The sequence below is a fragment of the Emydura macquarii genome, unplaced genomic scaffold (assembly GCF_026122565.2).
Source record: "Emydura macquarii macquarii isolate MOO-44397 ecotype Brisbane River unplaced genomic scaffold, CSIRO-AGI_Emac_v2 contig_561, whole genome shotgun sequence".
NCBI lineage: Eukaryota > Metazoa > Chordata > Testudines > Chelidae > Emydura > Emydura macquarii.
This window is the reverse complement of record NW_027130698.1, coordinates 9329000-9347560: the sequence shown is the minus strand read 5'-3', so window position 1 is coordinate 9347560 and position 18561 is coordinate 9329000. Positions and strand designations below refer to the sequence as shown.

Below are 18561 nucleotides of genomic sequence, written 5' to 3'. Positions count from 1 at the left end.
ATAGCTTTGAAAATCTAAGCTTAAATGCCTAGATAGCTGGTTTAGATGCATCTGAGGGCAGAATTTGGCTCAGTGTCAATATCAGGCTCCCTTAGTATTATATTGGCTATTTGGCTAATTCAGAGTCAGATCAGGAAACTGAGGAAGGGAGCTGCTAAGTGACTTGGCCAGTCATTCAGCAAGTTAGTTGCAGAGCTGGGAATAGAAGTCGGACCTTCTTACTCCTAATGCTCTGCACAGAGCCACATGACCTCCCTCCCAACTACCCCCTCCTGGTTGTTTCAGACGATAACCAGGTAGCTGGCTCATCTCTCACTTACACATGTTGGCTCGACTGATTTAAATAGAGCTCCAGTGGTGTAAATTAGGAAGGAGGGGAGAAGGGGAGAAAAACCCGAGCCCATTAGCTAAAAATATCTTATTACTTTCTGAGGGGAAAAATTGCCTCTGACATTAATGTGCATGCCCAGGTTTATCTCAATTCAATCTGAGAGAGAACATTCTGAAAACTGGTGTTTACATGTGGTGAAAACGACTGATTCCGCCCCCTAGCACTTCAGGAAAGTGCTGTTGATATAGTCTGGAGCAGTATACTAGAATGAGAGACACCAGTCCAGGGTAATGCTATGCGTAATATTTTATTTATATTTTTATGTAAACATAATTTGCTTTGTAGGCACAATATAACCAAAGCTCTAAAGCAACAAGACAATTAAACAATGTTTCAGTTCACTTCAATCAGGCTTAAGTTTAAGAGAAGGTTTCACAGTTCCTTAAGGCAAATTGAGAAATAATTTATTTCAAACCAACCAATTATCTAGAGAGAAGTTCTTTAACTGACAGAGTTAGCAAATGGGTAAATACAAATCTTTGTTTAGACTGTGAGCAGGTTTTGTTCAGTTATAACAGCCTAACTGCTATCATTTTCTTCTGAATGCCCCGTAACATGCCAGACAAAAGAGATGCCACCTTTTGTGAAGTTTCAGTAAGCTCTTAGGGTTAGTGGGTCAAATTCTGCTCAAATTCAAATCCTGCTTTCACTGAAGCTCACTGAAGCTCATTTCAATGGGAGCAGGCAGGACAGGACCTTCGCTTAGTCCAGTGGAATTTCTCCAACCCTTTATGGTGGTGTTTTGAGAGCTCAGAAACTGACCCTAAACTGGCATGAGTTGCATCAGAAGTATTTTTGCCTCACTAAAATAACCAGAAAGAACTATACAAATGGTTTCTTTTGATCATTGTCCTCTACCATTTCCACAGACACTCTATGAAAGGTCATCTTTATTTGACTTGAAAGGGAATTTAAGTGCAATCCCACCAATACTGTGGTATTAACAGAAGAACTGATTTTTACCCTAGTTATCTAAGGCCTTGACAATGCCACTCTACTACCAGCTCAGAGTTACTAGCAATATTGCTCAGTTTAGTGTCAACTGAAAACTCGTGAGTTACGTTTTTGGTGTGTTGCAGGACGTAACCGCTACAGTAACTTTCAAACAAACATAACTGACCATTTTTCTTTACTGTTGTCATCTTATAGATGACAAACATTAAACGGCTGTATCTTTAAAGGCCCAATTTAGCAGTCCCAATGTATGTAAAACTCTCACTGAGTTCATTTTGTCTGCATACTGATGGCAAGCCTAGGCCTAATGTAGCACTGAAACTTTAGATAAACACGGGCATGACAAGATGATACAATTATGCCGAAGTGCTGCATTCAATTCTATGAACAATGGAAATTCTCTTTTGACTAATATTTCAACAAAAGCTTTTTTGGTGGCATGTTTTCCTATAAACGGACTATTTGTAATTTTTTTTCCAACCCATTTAAACTCATTTAAAATGAACATTCTGCACAATTAACTATTATTAGAGCAACAACACAGAGTAGGGAGATGGACATTAATACTCAGGCATCGTTGATTAAACAGAAAGAGGAAGAAAAAAAGAAGAGAGAGACTTCTAAAACCACATATAAAAGTCATCCAGACCCATCTTTCCCATCACATTGAGAAAAGCCTGAGAAACCCATTTTTCACTTCTATCACTACATAAAAATGTAGGAGATCAGCTAAGTGGGCATTTGTGGGAAGTGTTTTCTTTTGTGAAAAATATATTAAATCCAAAAGGGAATTGTCAGAATATGAAATCTTGGACGTCCCTTTACTGATTCTACTGTGAGTGGCTGCAGTCATTTAAAAAAAAAAAGAAAAAAGACCTCGGAAGAACTGATTAACTGCTACTTGGGTAAATGGAAGATAGCATATTTATTTCAATGTCATGTTTTGTTTTGGTTTCCATTACTGGGAGGTAGATACGCTACATGTTCTTAAGGGCTTGATCCTGCAAACATTTCCGCATGTGAGTAACTTTACACTAGGGAACAGATCTTCAATGGGAACTTTCACCTGTGCAAAATTATTCACGTGCATAAGTGCTGATGGAAATGAAGCCTAAAAGTTGTGAGCAAACGGGTTAATCTTTGTAGGAGTTTGGCACTGTTATACAGGTTATTAGTCTATTAGTGATTTCAGAAACGTAAGCTCAGCCAACAAAATAACAATTCCCTGTGCTAAACAATGATCACTACCATTAGCCAGCCTTTAAATATCACTAAGAATACAATTGCTTTGGCTTTTGGACACAGCCAACTCAAATTAAACGTTGGGAAGAGGTGCTGTTGAATCAACGGTAAATTTGGTAATAGTTTCGTATGGTTAAAAACACTGAGCTGAAAAAGTGGCCCACTGACTTTCCCTTACAGGTACTTAAGGGGATCAATGGGAAGTTTGGCCATTGGCACCATGCATCAATTTCCATGTAATTTGTAGTGCCGATGACTATGAGGTCATACAATACTGATCAAAGTCGCTTCGTAATGACTTCTGGCATATTTTCTTTCAGACTCTACCATATATTATCTTGGTTTATAAATGAGGTATTTTTTTTTTAAACTTATGAGATGAAGTAGCAAGATTTAGGAAAACAAAATTCGTCCTTCTTTGCAGCCTCTGATTTGTGGCTCACAAAGAAACGCTATGTTTTGATCTTTTTATTACTGAAAGTCCGCAAACTGAAAGCCCTCCCTCTGATTACTGGAGCATACCAGACAATGGGTAGGGAATTAAAAAAACCAAAACTTCAACTTGAAAAAACATTATGCAAATTCACATGAGGAAAGATGCCCATCTAAAATGACACAGTACGTTAATAAGGCTTTTAGATAGGAAAAGAAAATCAATGGGACTCTTACAGACTGGCTGTCACACTATGGAGTGTCATAATACTGCACTGGATGGGACTGGCACTTGAGTTCAAAACAACAATGATCAACAACTTATAGCTCAGCTGGCTGCAGACAAATACAACACACACTGGACTACAGCATTTGTTCACTGATGCACAGAATAGATTTCCCAGTCTTGTTCCCTTCTACTCAATCAATCTTTCTGTTCCCTCCTCTCCCATTCCTAGGGGTTACTGGATGAATGGCATGCGTTCTTTATTCTCATTGTCCCCTTCATGGTCCTCCTCCTCTTCTCCTGCTTCACTTGTCTCTGTACTGTCATTGGCCATCTGTGGACAAAATGAAGGAAATCAGGATTTTTGCAGTGTCATTTCAGCTATTTTTACTTTAGTTTGACTCATCTGATAAATTGACATTAAAAAAAGCAAGAAAACTTTGTTAAAAACTGGAAATGCGCATTCTAGCCTTTCAAAAGATTTGTCTGTTGTACATCAGTTTCAGTGTAAAATCATAAATGGTTCTCCAAAGGTTTACACAGCTGAATTATTTAGCAGGAGCTATTATGTATGATAGTTGTCCAATTAGGTTTGATGTGTGTATCAGTCACAAAATAATATCAAGGCTCCCATATACAAAACAAAAATGTGTGGGAGGGTCACGGAATGCATCCATGATCTGTTTTATGAATCCTTCCGAATCAGTTGTCTCACAAAAGCAAATAGCAACATAATTTGGTGGATGTTAATAGATGGCATCTGGACCTACATATATTCCAGGATGCACAGTGTCTTGGGAACCCCATGATGGTTGTTTGTTTTGTAAAAAAACAAATGTAGGACAAATGTTTATAGGACCACTGGGCATCTGAATGTGGCTTTACTTGCTGCCAGTGGATAAACAGGAATTGAATCAACATCATTACAATGGAAATGCATTGCAACTTCATGGTGGGACAGATGCTAGATTTCTATGGTGCCATGCAGGGACATCTCCAGGTTGTAGACAACCACACAAAATATTAATCCGTAGTAGTATTTCAAGAGCACAGCATCTCACAGCAGATGAGAATGGTTATTATATGCTGTGTAAATAGCAAAGACGCTACAAACGCTTGCATTGCATCTTTCCAATTTGACTGAGGTCAACAGGCACGAGCAGAATGGTACTCATTTTACACGTTCCATGAGATATCCTTGTTGCGTTCATCTGCATAGACCATGGATACTGAATTTACTTGCTAGGCAAGACTATCCTGTGTAGGACATGGGGAAATTCTAATTTGACCTTACAGGTATTTTCTAAACCTGTATAAAATAAAGAATTAAAAAAACAAACATTAAAGCCACCAAGCTTTGATGTAGTTTTCTGCATACAGATTACAATAATCCACAATGGAGAGTTCATTAGTGAGCTACAGATGTCAGCCTCAGAGGAGTGTATTGCATGAGGGCACCAACAAGTTAACAATACATGCCCTGGAATGACTTATTGCGATAAGAATCTGACTTCTTAATTTTACAATAAACATTTTACTTGAGAACATATTTGGGGGAAGAAGACAGTTTTACTATATATTCTTCCACTCTTTGAAAACCAGAAGAAGAAGAGGTAACCCTGGGGAAAATGGTTACAATCACTTTTCCCCTACTGCTCTGAATATATTTGTGGATTATTGTTTCTAACTTATTTCTCTCTTTTTGAAGTTCCTTGGTCTATTTGGATCCCCCTTCTTCTCACTCCTGATGCCAAAGTCCAGTACATCTACATGCTTACTTCAGAGTAGCAAATGAGATTGCAATAATATTGCTCTACTGTTATGAATTAGAACATAATCATAATATTCGTACTGCAGTTTGGGAAGGACAATGAATAACTGTAAACCCAAGACGGAAAAAAAAGGAGTCCAGCCAAAATTGTAGCTGCTCTATGAGATTGTTGCTAGTTATTGAAACCGCATGGAAATGAAATGAAATGAAATAAATAAATACAACCTTATTTTAATAGACACACAAGTGGCATTCTGAAATTACTCATATTTCTGAAGGAATTCCCTTCAGCACTTATGAAAATATATCATATATCCTCTCACTTTCTAAGTCTGTAGCTTCCACAGACACTAATGGCAATTAGGCATGTGCATTATCAAGAGAATAGATGGCTTAATATGTATTAATGCAGTGTTGGAGACTCCTCCTCTTTTCTCACTCTTTATTGCTCTGCTGTGTTTTATGGTTTTAGGACTCAGTTCTGTTTCTGGTGTCAAATAGTGTCTGGTTTCCATGTGTTAGACCCCAATAGCCTTTAAGTCAAGTTTCCTGTTGCCTTGTGCGGGTTATATACGGTATTAAGTGACTTGTGGTCAATTTTAGAGCACAGCCCAAACTGGAATCCCACATCCAAACCACCTCTCCCCAAATGGGGAGAACTTCAGATCTGAATCCAAACTTTGCATTTGAGGTCCATCGTTAGTTAATTTGTTCCTGCTTTTCTTCTATTACCCCTTCCAATGTCAACAGCCAAGGTTTGGGATAGATCTTTTTGACCTGCCTCTACCAAACACTTTCTATAACTTTTCACTCTCAGTGTCTTGATTTATTGGGCTCAGTCTGAACACAACATTTAGTTTCAGTAGATCCATCATATCCCTTATCTCCCAGGCGTTGTCCAGTAACAAGTACAATTATACATTAACATTTACACACAAAGCATTACTTTACCAAAAACAACAGCACACTTGGCATTTTCAACGGAGTTTAAGGAAATCAATAGCTGGTTCCTACCGAAGACATTTATATGGCAACGGGAAGGCAAAAAAGGGCAATTCTGCAGCTATGCAGGTTTTAAGGGGTGTCCTCTTGTGTGTTTGTAAGTTAAAGATAAGTTGATTTGGTCTGTTTGGCTTCAGTCCATTGCATTATCTCCACTAATGTCGCAATCTAGTATTACATGGAACAGTTATTTGTTTTCAATCAGAGATAGCAATAGATGCTGTGTGGTTTTTTTTCCTGATCAAAGAATCTGGCTTGTATTTTGAGTGAGAGAGAGAGCGAGAGTCAGTCAGTCAGTCACAGGCAAAATAACTAACTCTAAGAGTTGTTGACACACTATAATTCATATGATAACAGTTGTCTTTTCAGGGCTTTTCACTCACCAGTGGAGTGGGGGCCTTCTCCACATCCAGAATAAGTTTTCCTATATTGCCCCTGTCATGGATTCTCTGCATAGCCTCCTTCACCTGAAAGATAAAAGCTGTTAAGCTCCATGGACACAGTAATACAGAAACCAGAATGTTATATTCATACTAAAGTGACAGTGTGCCACATGGAAAATACTATACTTCATGATACTCAAGTTGTCCCTCAAAGAAAAATGAGTAGATCTAGGCAGGAAATAGTTTTCCAAGCTTGTGAAAATTTTAGTGACTTCAGAAACTGTTCCACATTGGGACAAAAGGGAGACCTTTCAAAATGTTCATTAAAAAACCAGAGAGAGACCTCTGCCAGAATAGCGAATAGCCCAGTGGTTAAGGCACTCACCAAGGATGCAGGAAGATTCAAGTCCTTCTCCAAATCAGGCAGAATAAGGAGCTGAACCTAGATCTTCCACAACCCAGGCAACTGCCCTAACCAGTGGGCCATTGGCGACTCTGAGGTGACCTTTTCTCTCACCTGCTGTCCCCTCTGGTTTGGACCAGAAATCCCATCATGGACCTGAAAGACCCTTCTGATAAAAGTTTCATCGAAACCAGTACATTTTTGCAAAAAGTTTAAATGAGCAGGCATAAAAACAACAACAAAAACAAATATTTTGTCAAAAATTCCTAGCTAGCTCTAAAAATGATATATTTGGCACTGTCTGTTTAGAATATACATTCTGGGGAACAGGGATTCTCTTCTGTACTAGCACCTAGCATAGTGGGATCTCTGTCTTCACCCAGGTCTCTAGGTGCTGGTTTAATACAAATAAATTATATTATGGTCATCTGACTTGCAAACTAATGTCTACAAGTTGTGATCAGTCAGTAATTCCCAACAAATAGTTCATTCTGCCTCTTTTTCTCTTGGCAGAATATCTGTGAGCAGACAATGTTTTCACTAAATGTATTCATTATAGGAATATAGTCAAATCCTATATTTTCAATTAATCAGTTGTGGTTTTCACTGAATACCACCTTTTTTACACGCGGGAGCAATGCTGCTTCCACTACACCTAATGCCATAATTTAACCCCTCAGCGCATGCGTGATGTGCATTCCCAATTTTTTTCTTAGTGTCCTTCAGATACCTCTGAAAACAGACATTTAACAGCTGAATGTCATTAGTTTGTGTGAGAAAGGAACAAAAAACCTCAGCTCACCACCGTGTTGGAGAGGAGCTTATTTTGATGTATGAAGTTTCAGAACCCATGGGAGTTATATGTTGATGAAATGGAATACTGCGTTTGTGTGTGTTTTACTGGCTATTTGATGCATAAAATGCAGACATTATTTAATAGTCGAGGATTGGAAGAGGAGTAGACCCTTTCCTCACTTTAATGGTGGGAAACTTCAGTAACTGTGAACACTGCATATAAAGGGTGTTTCATATCATCATCACTTCATTTTCCCCCCAGAACAATGGGATGTTTTGAGGCAAGAAAGCAAAACACAGAATTATAGTTAATAAGATCTACCATCTGTGACATAGCTTTATTACATATTTAAACAGGCTAGCATGGAAGGTTGAAGCTAAACATTGCTCCAGGAACAAACAGGCCCTGCTCTACATTTAAAGACCTAAATCAGGACCTGAATACCTTAGGATGGTCTGCTAGGGCCCAAATACGGATGTAGGTGCTTAACTTTATGCCTCGTCTACACTAGCACTGATGCTGGCAAAACTTTTGTCACTCAGGGGTGTGAAAAAACACCCCCTGAGCGACATAAGTTTTGCTGGCATAAGCGCCATGTCGGTGGGAGACACTCTCCACCTGACACTACTACTGCCGCCTGTTTAGGTGGTTTTATAATGGCGGGAGAGCTCTCTCCCATTGACATAACGCGGCTACACAAGCAATTATGCCGGCAAAGCACGTCGCTCAGGGTGTGTGTCTTTTTCGAAACTCCTGAGCGACAAAAGTTTTGCCGGCGTAAGTGCTAGTGTAGACACGGCCTTAGACTGCTTGGCTTGACTCTTTAAAAGGGCCTGAGAGGAAGGCTACCAACTTCTGCTGAAATCCAATGAGTGCTGGGTCCCTAAATCCCTTACTAAGTGCCAGCCCAATGTTTGAAAATTGGAACCAATTAACTCAGTTCTGCAACCCAAGTGTTGCCCTACGTTAGAAAATGCTGGACCTTAAAAATCTGTGAGGACAATTCCTCTTCAGGAATCCCAGATGCTTTCACAGAAGGTGGAATGTTGACTTTTTAATAGTGTGCACAGAACCACATTGGCTTTTATGAAAGAACGGTATGGTGATCAGTAAGCCCAGTTATCCTGTTAGGCTTTCTGTAAGGAGAAAGATTCGTTCTGTGAGCCTAGGAATTCTTTCCAGAAAAGAACCACCACCAGAGTCCCTAAAGAAGCAGCAGTTTCTTATTTTTTTAAACCTTTTCAGCCAAATCTAGTCTTTAAAAGATTACAGAACAATATAAATAATCCAAATGAACAGGTGAGAACTAAAGAAATCAGCAAACACATTTGCCCATCAGTTGAAACTTATTACCAGAAATGTCATGCTGAAAGCAAGGGCACACAACATTTATGATCATCTGCACCATTTCACATTTAGTGAGACAAATTTGAGAAAATGTGCTTTCCCCACATTTTTTTTTTCATGCACAGTATCAGGTTTAAGACTCTGGAGAAAGGCTCAGGTGTGTTTCTAGGATACCCTTAAGTAGCTTGCACATGCAAACAGCAGGCGAGAAGAGAAGAGAACAGTACAATTTCTAAAAACAATATTGGATATGGGATCCAGATGGAGCAATCAAGAATATTAAAAAAAAAGAAACTTGACTGAAAGTTTGAAAATACTGCTACAATTTCACACTCCAAAATCTGTACACGACAGTGTCCTTTGCAACTTGCTTGCCTAGTCAATGGGCCAGATTCTGCCCTTAGCTGAATCAATGCAATTCCATTTGCTAAACAGCATCTGAGTCAAGCTGCTGTAAAATATGTGCAAGCAGAAGACTTTCCACGCGTATAGCTACGAACAGTTCCTCTTTGTCAAATAAGGCTGTGGCAGCTTATTTCCTCCAGGAGCAAGGAAAAGAAACACCAAACCATTCTTAGCCCCTAGATTTCACTGCTGTTGATATTTATTATGACAGTTATTCAAATGAGAGCAACCTATGTTGATGCGTCTCTGCTGCAACATCAGTGCATCCTGGTGACAGTCACTCCAAAACAGAGGCCCCATGCAAAGCCTTATTATCACGTAACTCCATTTGAGCTGGGTCCTCTGGGCTTGAGTTTACATGGGGCTTAAGTGGTAAATACAGTCTAAAGCAGGTTCTCTGAACTCTGGTTGAATTTCACCCACAGTACGTCTTCCATTAGCTCCAGCAAGGAACTGCCGGAGTTGTGTATCTTACAGAGGCCGAGCAGACTCTCTTGTCCCTAAGTCATCAATCAAACTGTGTGTTTGCTGTTTGTATTTGTCAACACAGAAAGTCAAAATTGACCAGTAAGAGTCACTTCAGTTTTTGTGGTTTAGTCAATTTCACTTTCTGCTTCTTGTGCACAGTGATAGTGTGTTTGGGCTGCACATACTACAAGGGAATGTTTACTTATTTAAAAATGGGTTCCATTGGAATAAAGAAGGCCTATAAACATTTTCATAGGCCCTTGCTTGCCTTTATACAATCTAAACTTTGGGCCCAATTTGACCTGAGGGTGTTTTGTGCTTAAACTACCACTGTGGTATTGATTTTAGCCCCAAGAGGCTCGACAAAGACACAATGGCCATCACAGAGACATTACGCAGCTCAGCACTGGCACCAAGTTACCATTTCCACACACTCCAGGGCAATAAGGAAAGGCTGCCATTGCCAATGCTGCCTATGGCAAGTTTGCAAATCTGGTCTGTTATGAAAAATCCCAAATGGAACACAGAAGTACAACGCCTTGTGAATATGTAGTATGTCCTCCTGTGTAGCAGGAGGAGACACTGATGAGCAGCAAGCTGCAATAAAATGAATCCTTGGAGTGCTCTCATATTTGTCCAGCCTGATGGAAACCTATTTCCTGCTCGCTCCCCACTCCAAGGGCTATAGCTGTGTGGGGAGCAGAGAGAGGATGAACATGCATTGTGGGATGGTAGATGTAGCTGAGGTAATGTACTGAAGGCTAAATCATAATTTTAGCTGGCAAGGGCTGTATTGGTGGCATATGCACTTGAGCAACCACAATTTTTAACAAAGTGTTTGTTTATTTAATTTACACACACACACACACACACACACCTCATAACATCCATTTTAAAGCAGTATTCCTTAATGAGACCTAGTTAGGAACAATTACAAATAAATTCACAAAACTGCCAAAGAGACGGCCTGCTGTGAAAGAGCCCATCCCAGTATATTTTCCTGTGGGGGATATTATGGTTGGGAGCTTAGAGCTGCTGATGTTGGATCAAAGCCATTTCTGTCCATCTGTATTGTGTAACATGCTGAGAAGAGCAACACCACTGTCAATGGAGCTTGGTCGAAGAGGAAGGACAGAAATGCATTTGCACTAAAGGTCAGAGGATGTTCTGAAATAGGTTTCATGACAGCTGTGTTCTCTGGAGGTTTGGGGTTTGACAGCTGCATCAAATCTTCTCCAAGACCACCATATTGTCTCTGTTAGGATACTCCATAAAACACAGAGGTGTTTGATTTGGTATCCTCTTTACTATTTTTTAATCATCTTTTTTTTAAAATAACTTCACATCCCCCCAAATCTTTTCACTGTGAAATATACCCACCATAGCTGAACAACCAATCTGGCATTTGGGAGCTCTTGACTCATTCAAGCCAAGGCAATTATCTTAATCAACAACTGCATCTTGTGGAAAACTGCCTGATTTAATATTCTCATCTCCTGCCAAATCAGATTTCCTCTTTCTTCTTGTGAAGAAGTTCAGCAACATGTTATGTCACTGAGCCTCAGATGTTATTACACAAAGAAGCACTCAAAAAAAATTAGATGAGACACCATCCAAACTGATAAAGCAGAAAACTGAATGGGAAATCCAGTCTGGCCAAACGTCTTAGATCCTGGAGTTTTGGGATTGACCAGTAGACATTGCTTGTGCTTTTGAATATATGAACTCTACATTTCTTCAAAGAGACCCCGGATGATGCTACATTTAAAAACAGGATTCCTAATTTTGAAAATCCCTTTGGTGGACAGGTTTGATCTACGAGATATTTAAAAACTAGACTTCACAAACTGCTGGAAATATCTCCTCTAGTAAAGAATCCGGCACGACAGGAAGTTAGATTAGATCAGCAAACTGCTCTTTTTCCATCTCTAATTTCTATGATTGTTACAAAATCATGGACTTTTAAAAACAGTTAATATTATTTTCTATATATGCAATGCTCCCATAATACTGGTTCACAGATGTCTGGTTTTCCTACTGGACTGCTGATCGCTGTAGGTCATTAATGCTTCATTTTGCTTCCCCTCCGTCACAGGCAAGAATGTTAGTGCTAATGAGAAATCTGACAATGATTGATTGTGTCAACAGCTGTATGCAAACACAGAAGCTATGTTGCAGCACATGGCAACTGCGATGCTGCTCAGTTTCCCTGTGTCAAAAAACAAAGCCCTTTAATTAATAAAACCCTTATGGTGACCATCCCTGATTCCTTAGATAAGCAATAAAAAGAATAATCACACACAGATCCACTATGTTCACAGTCAAATCCCATGTGTAGGCCTTTCTGTGGCGGATTTTTTGGATGAACGTTGGCCAGTCAATGTACTTGTTTCAGTATGCTATGAAGTTGTAGGGAAAACAACAGCATGATTTAAAGAATTACGCTAACATTAGACAATGTTATGAAAACCGAAAGCCCAGCATTTGCTTATGCCTTAAGATTTGAGGAACTTGAGATAGTTTTGGGGGTAATCAATCATGTATCTTGTTGACATTATTACGATTAACGTATCCATGGTAGCTAATGCACAGTAATTAAACAGCTCTTACTTCAAAACCTCCACAGGAGATTTCAAAAGTATATGTATTTTAAAACACAATTATAATCACAATAGAGACAAATTTTCAACTGAGCCATAATCAACAGAAATCCAAGCATGTTATCTCATAAAAATAAATATACATTTTACATATGTTTAACTAGCATATTATTATCCAGCTTCTTAAAGATGTACAGCAAAGCAGTAGAAATGCGAAGTAGTGTTACTGTACGTTGCCTTCTAACAATGAGACAGTACTCTGAATTTGCTGGATTCTCTGGTAGGGCAAAGGGAAGATTGTTACTGTATTCCATTAGTTGTGCTAAAGCCAGAGGCAAAGCAGACTCTTACTTTTGAACTGCAATAGTTCTTTTCCACTAAAAATGCACACTACTACATAACAACCACGAATTATTTTTCTCCATTGACTAGGATAGTGATGTATATTATGGGGATCTGGGATGATTTTATTGTAATCACTCCGTGCTTTCAAGCACTAATTAATTATACATGAAAACAGACTAAGAACGTAGCCAAAAAAAGTTAAATTTAAAAATCAAATGCCAGATTTAGCAGGTAAATGGTTATTTAAAGGTACTCCCATGAAAAAGCAACTTGAGCATTTATGGTCCCTATGTTGAACTGTTTCTTCTTCTATCTAAACATGAATACAAATATGGAATCCATTTCTGATTAGAAATAATGGCTTTTTAAAGGCTGCTGAAGTAGTAATCTTGTTCTACTTTATTGCTATCAGTTCTAAAATGAGAACATAATGCAACTAAGGAACCAATTCCCATATAGACTCTCATAGACTCTAAGGTCAGAATGGACCAATATGATAATCTAACCTGACCTCCTGCACAACGCAGGCCACAGAATTAGACCCAACAGTAATCTCTGTTGAGGCGCTCATTAATGTTTGCTCATGTTCAGTTTCCTTTGAAATTTCATTAAGTGCACAAAGTCATTACAGTATAACCAAAGCAATTTACTTGCTCTCTCTATATATAGTAAATGTTTAATGATTTGCTATCCAAATGGAAAAAATACACTTCTGATTATCTCTCGTATCATTTTGCAGTGTGGAAATTAAATGCAGCTTTCCTATGAAACAATGAGTAATGCAACAGAATTATCAAGTGTGTCTTCAGAACTCCTCTTTTGCATATTATTTGAATCAATAGGCTCCATCTCTGTTACATGGCTCAAATTAATGAACAAGCCTTTGGGAAGTTAAAAAAAAAAGAAATCTCAGCGCAACTGAATGCAGAAACATGTGCAAGTCAAAGTAGTATCAGGCACCACTTAAACGTTAAACTGCTCACTGTGACAAGGTAACACCTTACATCCATGTTAGTAATGTGGCAGCTCAGTACAGAGACCCAATGAATGCAACATACCATGGGGGAAAAACTTACCTGTGGGAACACCAAAATCAAATGGTTTCATCATCCTAAATGAAGCTGATCAGCTCAACAGTACCATATATTTTATAAAACTTAGTTTTGGGCATGTCTACACTGCATCTGGGAGCCCAGGCTCTGAAGCCTGGGGGTGGGCTTGAGACCCAGAGCTCCCACCCAAGCAGCTATGTCGAAGCACACCTACATAGCTATTTTGGGAGTGCTAGCGCAAGCCCCGCTAGCACAAGTCTTTGAACCTGGGCTGGGAGGCTTCCTCCCAGATGCAGTGTAGGCATGCCCAGTAAGACCGGGTATTTATTACCTTTATGAAAACAGACCTGGGATAGGAGGCTATTGGTGGAGCGGAATGATTTGATATGCTTTTACCTCCATCTGGGCAAAGCCAGCCAATAGCTCACACTCACATCTACAGGTTATAAGTTTCTATATTTAAAACTGTCATGGGCTCCTCCCTCCATACACACCTCCTCCTAAATTAAGGCATGTTTACTTTGGATTGGTGGAGGACTTCTGTGCTGGTCAGTCTATATTGCTGATTTCTTTCCCTGGGCCTCCCCTGGGAAAGGTGTAGGTTATTCTTTGGCAGGTGGCTGGAGAGAAAGCCAAGTAGAGGACAGGAATCCCTCTTTCCCCCTTTAACTGGCAACAGCTGCAGTCAGACTCACTGAGTAACCCAGTGACCCCTTCCCTAACTCTTCTGAGCAGTACCCTGGGTCTTTCCCCAGTACTTGGGCTCCAGTGGGAAAGACAAGCCCCAATTAAGAAACTGCTGGACACCGCCACCTAGCTGCCGCGGCCTCCTTCAACCCCGTAAGGTGACCCCGCTGGAGGGAGGAACAGATTACAAGTTCACCCACCAGAGACAACCAAAGACTGACTTGTGCCAAAGGGTGATGAATGGGCCAGCCACCTACCCCCATCTCAGAGATCCAAAATGCACAGAAAGTAAAGTCGTATTAGGGAGATTGGGGGCAAGGAGGACTGTGGTGACAATCTTTGAGCTTTTCCTGAAACTCAACCAAAAATGCCACGGGGGCAGGTGGGTGAAGGTTTGGCCAGTTCTGAATGGGTTTGCCTGTTCCTAGTTTGAATTTGGCCCAGTCCACAAGTGGAATTAGTTAAGAACATAGGACTGGAAGAGACCTCTTTGGTCACCAAGTCCACTGTCCTGCTATTGCTGGTGCCCCTATCATATAATCCTTTTCACAAACCCATCCAGCTCTATCTTAAAACCAGTTAGGTTTCTTGCCCTCACTACTATTGGGAGACTCTTCCAGAACCTCATTCCACTAATTGTTAGAAATCTTCTTCTACCCTAAATGTACTCCTGGCCGGTTAATACCCATCCATTCAGTAGTCTCAAGGCAGTCTGGGACATTGGACAGCCATTCTGCCACTGTAACCACTGAGCTCCCATTTCAGGGAGATGGCAGTCGTCACCTCCAGCAGGGCATGAGAAAACGCATATTTCAAAGTGTGAATTTCAAAAGCCTTCTCCATCCCCTGCAGGGCAGCACTGTGGAACATACCACCATTTATTTTGTGACCCAGCAGCATAACCTGGCCCTCTTTTTAAACCCACACCTCTAGGCTGCATCTAAATCTTGCTGCTTCTCTATGATCCAGCCTTTCCCCTCTGTTTCCACAGTTAAAATTCTATCCAAACCCTCATCTTGTCATGTCTTGATTACTACAACATCCGCCTGTCTGGCCTTGATAGATGCCATCTTGATCCCCTCTCCCCCTTATGCCTCTCAACTCTCCTGCAAAGAACATCCCCCAGGCTCACCATCCCACTCACCTCACTTCCCTCTTTGCATCCTTCCATCAATTTCCCCTTCTCCTTGCATCGAACACAAACGACTTATTTCCTCGCTTGTAAGAATCTTTACAGCTCAGCCCTACCCTGCCTATAACCTCTTATGTACTGCTGAGCCATCAACCACCACCTCTGCTCGGAGAACACCAGCCTTTATCACCCAGCAGTCCAATCTTCCCTTAAACACTTTCCCGCTTTCTCCCATGCTGCCACTTGTGTGTAAGTGGAGCACCCCATAAAAATATGCATAGCCACTAAAATAGTGACTATTAATACTGGCTGTCATAGAGGTCTTCACATTTCTCCTTAAGTCACTTCAGTTGTTATGCCTACTAGACGTTTGACAATGGCTAGGCAGCCATGAATCAGAACCGTTGCTTGGTACAACGATCATAATCATCTCATCATTACACAGCACTCTCCCATCTGCTTGTTGTTGTCTCCTTTCACATGCTAAGTTTGTAAACTCTTTGAGGCAGAGACTGTCTTTTTGTTTTATATCTGTATGGTGCCAGGGGACCCTCATCCAGTTCTAATTATGGCCTGTAGACATTCTTGCAATACAAATAATTAATAACCATAATACCACCATTTCATATCCCATCACAGTACAGCCTCATATACAAACACAGAAAAGAATAATAAGATGAGGTACTAAACTTTTGGTAAATGCTAATGTCTGTCTTGAACCGCCCCTGCTGCTGTATGCCCTTGAAAGACATGGCAGGAAATCAGCTAGAATAAACAGAACCTTTGGAAGTATTTTACAACAGTATAAACCCTAAACCATTTAACCATCTGAGACAGGACCATGTTTTTGCTTAAGAGCCAAATAGTTCTCTTTGATTAATGCCAACAGCGGCTTGGGATCCCAGGAGAGCGAGCGAGAGAGGGGATATTTTAAAATATTATACGTAATCCATAGTTTGGCCAAGAAACAAATGAATTTTGCTAAAAGTAACAAGTTAAATGTAGACTTTGATAGAATTGTACTTTTAAAATTCTGGTTATTATTAAAAAATAGACCAAAACTAAATCCCACAGCACAGAATAAGAGGAGGAGGAGTGTCTTGTGGCTAAAATACCAAAGGACTCCAGAGATCTGGGTTCATTTCCTAGCTCTGTCATGGACTTCTGGCTGGGCAAGAATGACTGGGCAAGTCATTTAACCTCTCTGTGCCTCCGTTCCTCATCTGCAAATCAGGAATAGTAGTTCTCTACCTCACCCGAGTGTTGTGAGAACAAATTGTGCGAGACACTCTGAAACTATGGTGATGGGAGCCATCCAAGTATCTAGCCAGATGAGTGTGTTCTACAGAACTAAAAAGCATGTTACAAGGAAATAAGAAGCCACAGGTTACAGACTGTGTAGTGGTATAAACTACCAGGAAGAGTGAAAAAATAGACGAGTATATCATGACCCCATTCTAAAGTGTGCAGTTTGACCTAGTGGATAAAGGGATAAATGGGACTCAGGAGCTGTTCCATTCCCAGCACTGCCACCGGATTGCTAGGCAAGTAATTTCACCACCCTGTGCCTTGGTTTCCCCCCCTGTACAACGGGGGTAACAATACGAACCTCTTTTTAAAAGTACTTTGAGATCTATAGGTGAAAAATGCTTTACATGCACTATGTGGAAAGGGAGCTCTGGTATGTGGTTAAAGGAATGGCTGGGGACTGTTTCACTCGGTGACTATGGGGTAGTCATTTAACCTCCTTCATGACCCATTCTGTAGAGAGGATATAGTATTTACCTACTTCGGAGAGGCACTGTGAGGCATTATTAAGGTTTGTAAGGCTCTCCAGGATAATAGTATGGATACGTTACGTGCAGAGGGGAAAATGCCATCTGCTTGATTAGGGGGAGTTCCATATACTTCACATATCGGGACAAATCCTATTCCCCAGTTACACCCATCCAATTTCATTGACCTTAGTCAGGTTGCATAGGCGTGACAGAAGGAGAGGAAGCATGAGGGGGTAATAGGTCCAGGAGTCTCTGGACTGATGCAAGGATGCTATCTGGTTTATTTAGATTATACTGACTGGACAACTGAGCTAATAAATATTATGCTTCAAAGGTACCTTTTTAGGCGACATATACTGACAAGAGCTTGCTTACCACCCCTGATATCCCAATAAGGCATATGCTATTCACCAGGTGGATTTTATGAACCTCCTTCTCTTTATTAACTCTTCCTCATCCTCTGTCTGCAGCAAAACAGAAAGGCAGCATAAGTTTACGGCTCTTTCTATCACAGAAAAAAGAGCTGGAAGAGCATTCCTTACCCATAATTAATTCCTCTCCCTATCCTGGTGTGGTGCGTCTGATGAGCCAGCAGCTTAATCATGTTTGCAAATCACATGGATAGATCTCCATGGTGACAGGATCATGTGCTGTGTAAATATGAGCTGGATAGCCAAGGTTACTTTGGCAACCTGAGTGGCACAGGTAATGATCCAGACCTTATTCAGATTTATGAAGGGATAATCTGAATAAAACTTGTCCATTTTATATTCTACGACTGGTCCTATTTTGCTGCTGTTAATATCAGCCACGATTTGACCCAGACCAGCGCTATCACTGTTCGAATTACACCAATATCAGTAATATTTAGTTAAACATCATTTATATGCAGCAGCGAAGAAAAAGAAGCCTGCTGCAGAGTTTATTTTAGCTGAGATACTCCTTCAGCAACGCTATAGCACTCTAGCTTTCAGTAGCAGCAAAAACCACTCTGATTTTTATGAACAGAGAAGTTGCGCTGGTCTATCACAGGCTGATGTTGCCTTTAATAAGAGTTGCAGGTTGCATTATAACTGCAGAGGCCAGAAAAAGAGTTTTAGTTTCACTTCATTACCTTGGCAAGGGTCTAAGGCAGGGGTGTCAAACT

General features: G+C 40.3%; 1 protein-coding gene across 1 annotated transcript in view; it reads right to left on the bottom strand.

Moving 5' to 3' along the window:
- Nucleotides 1-619: 619 nt before the first annotated feature.
- VAT1L (vesicle amine transport 1 like) overlaps nt 620-18561 on the bottom strand; it is a 76114-nt gene continuing 58172 nt past the window's right edge. Inside the window, exons 8-9 of the mRNA XM_067540117.1 lie at nt 6402-6485; nt 620-3579 (exon numbers count right to left, since the gene is read on the bottom strand). Of these exons, the coding sequence (XP_067396218.1) occupies nt 3481-3579; nt 6402-6485 (183 nt within the window). The 3' untranslated portion in view covers nt 620-3480. The remainder of the gene's footprint in view (nt 3580-6401; nt 6486-18561) is intronic.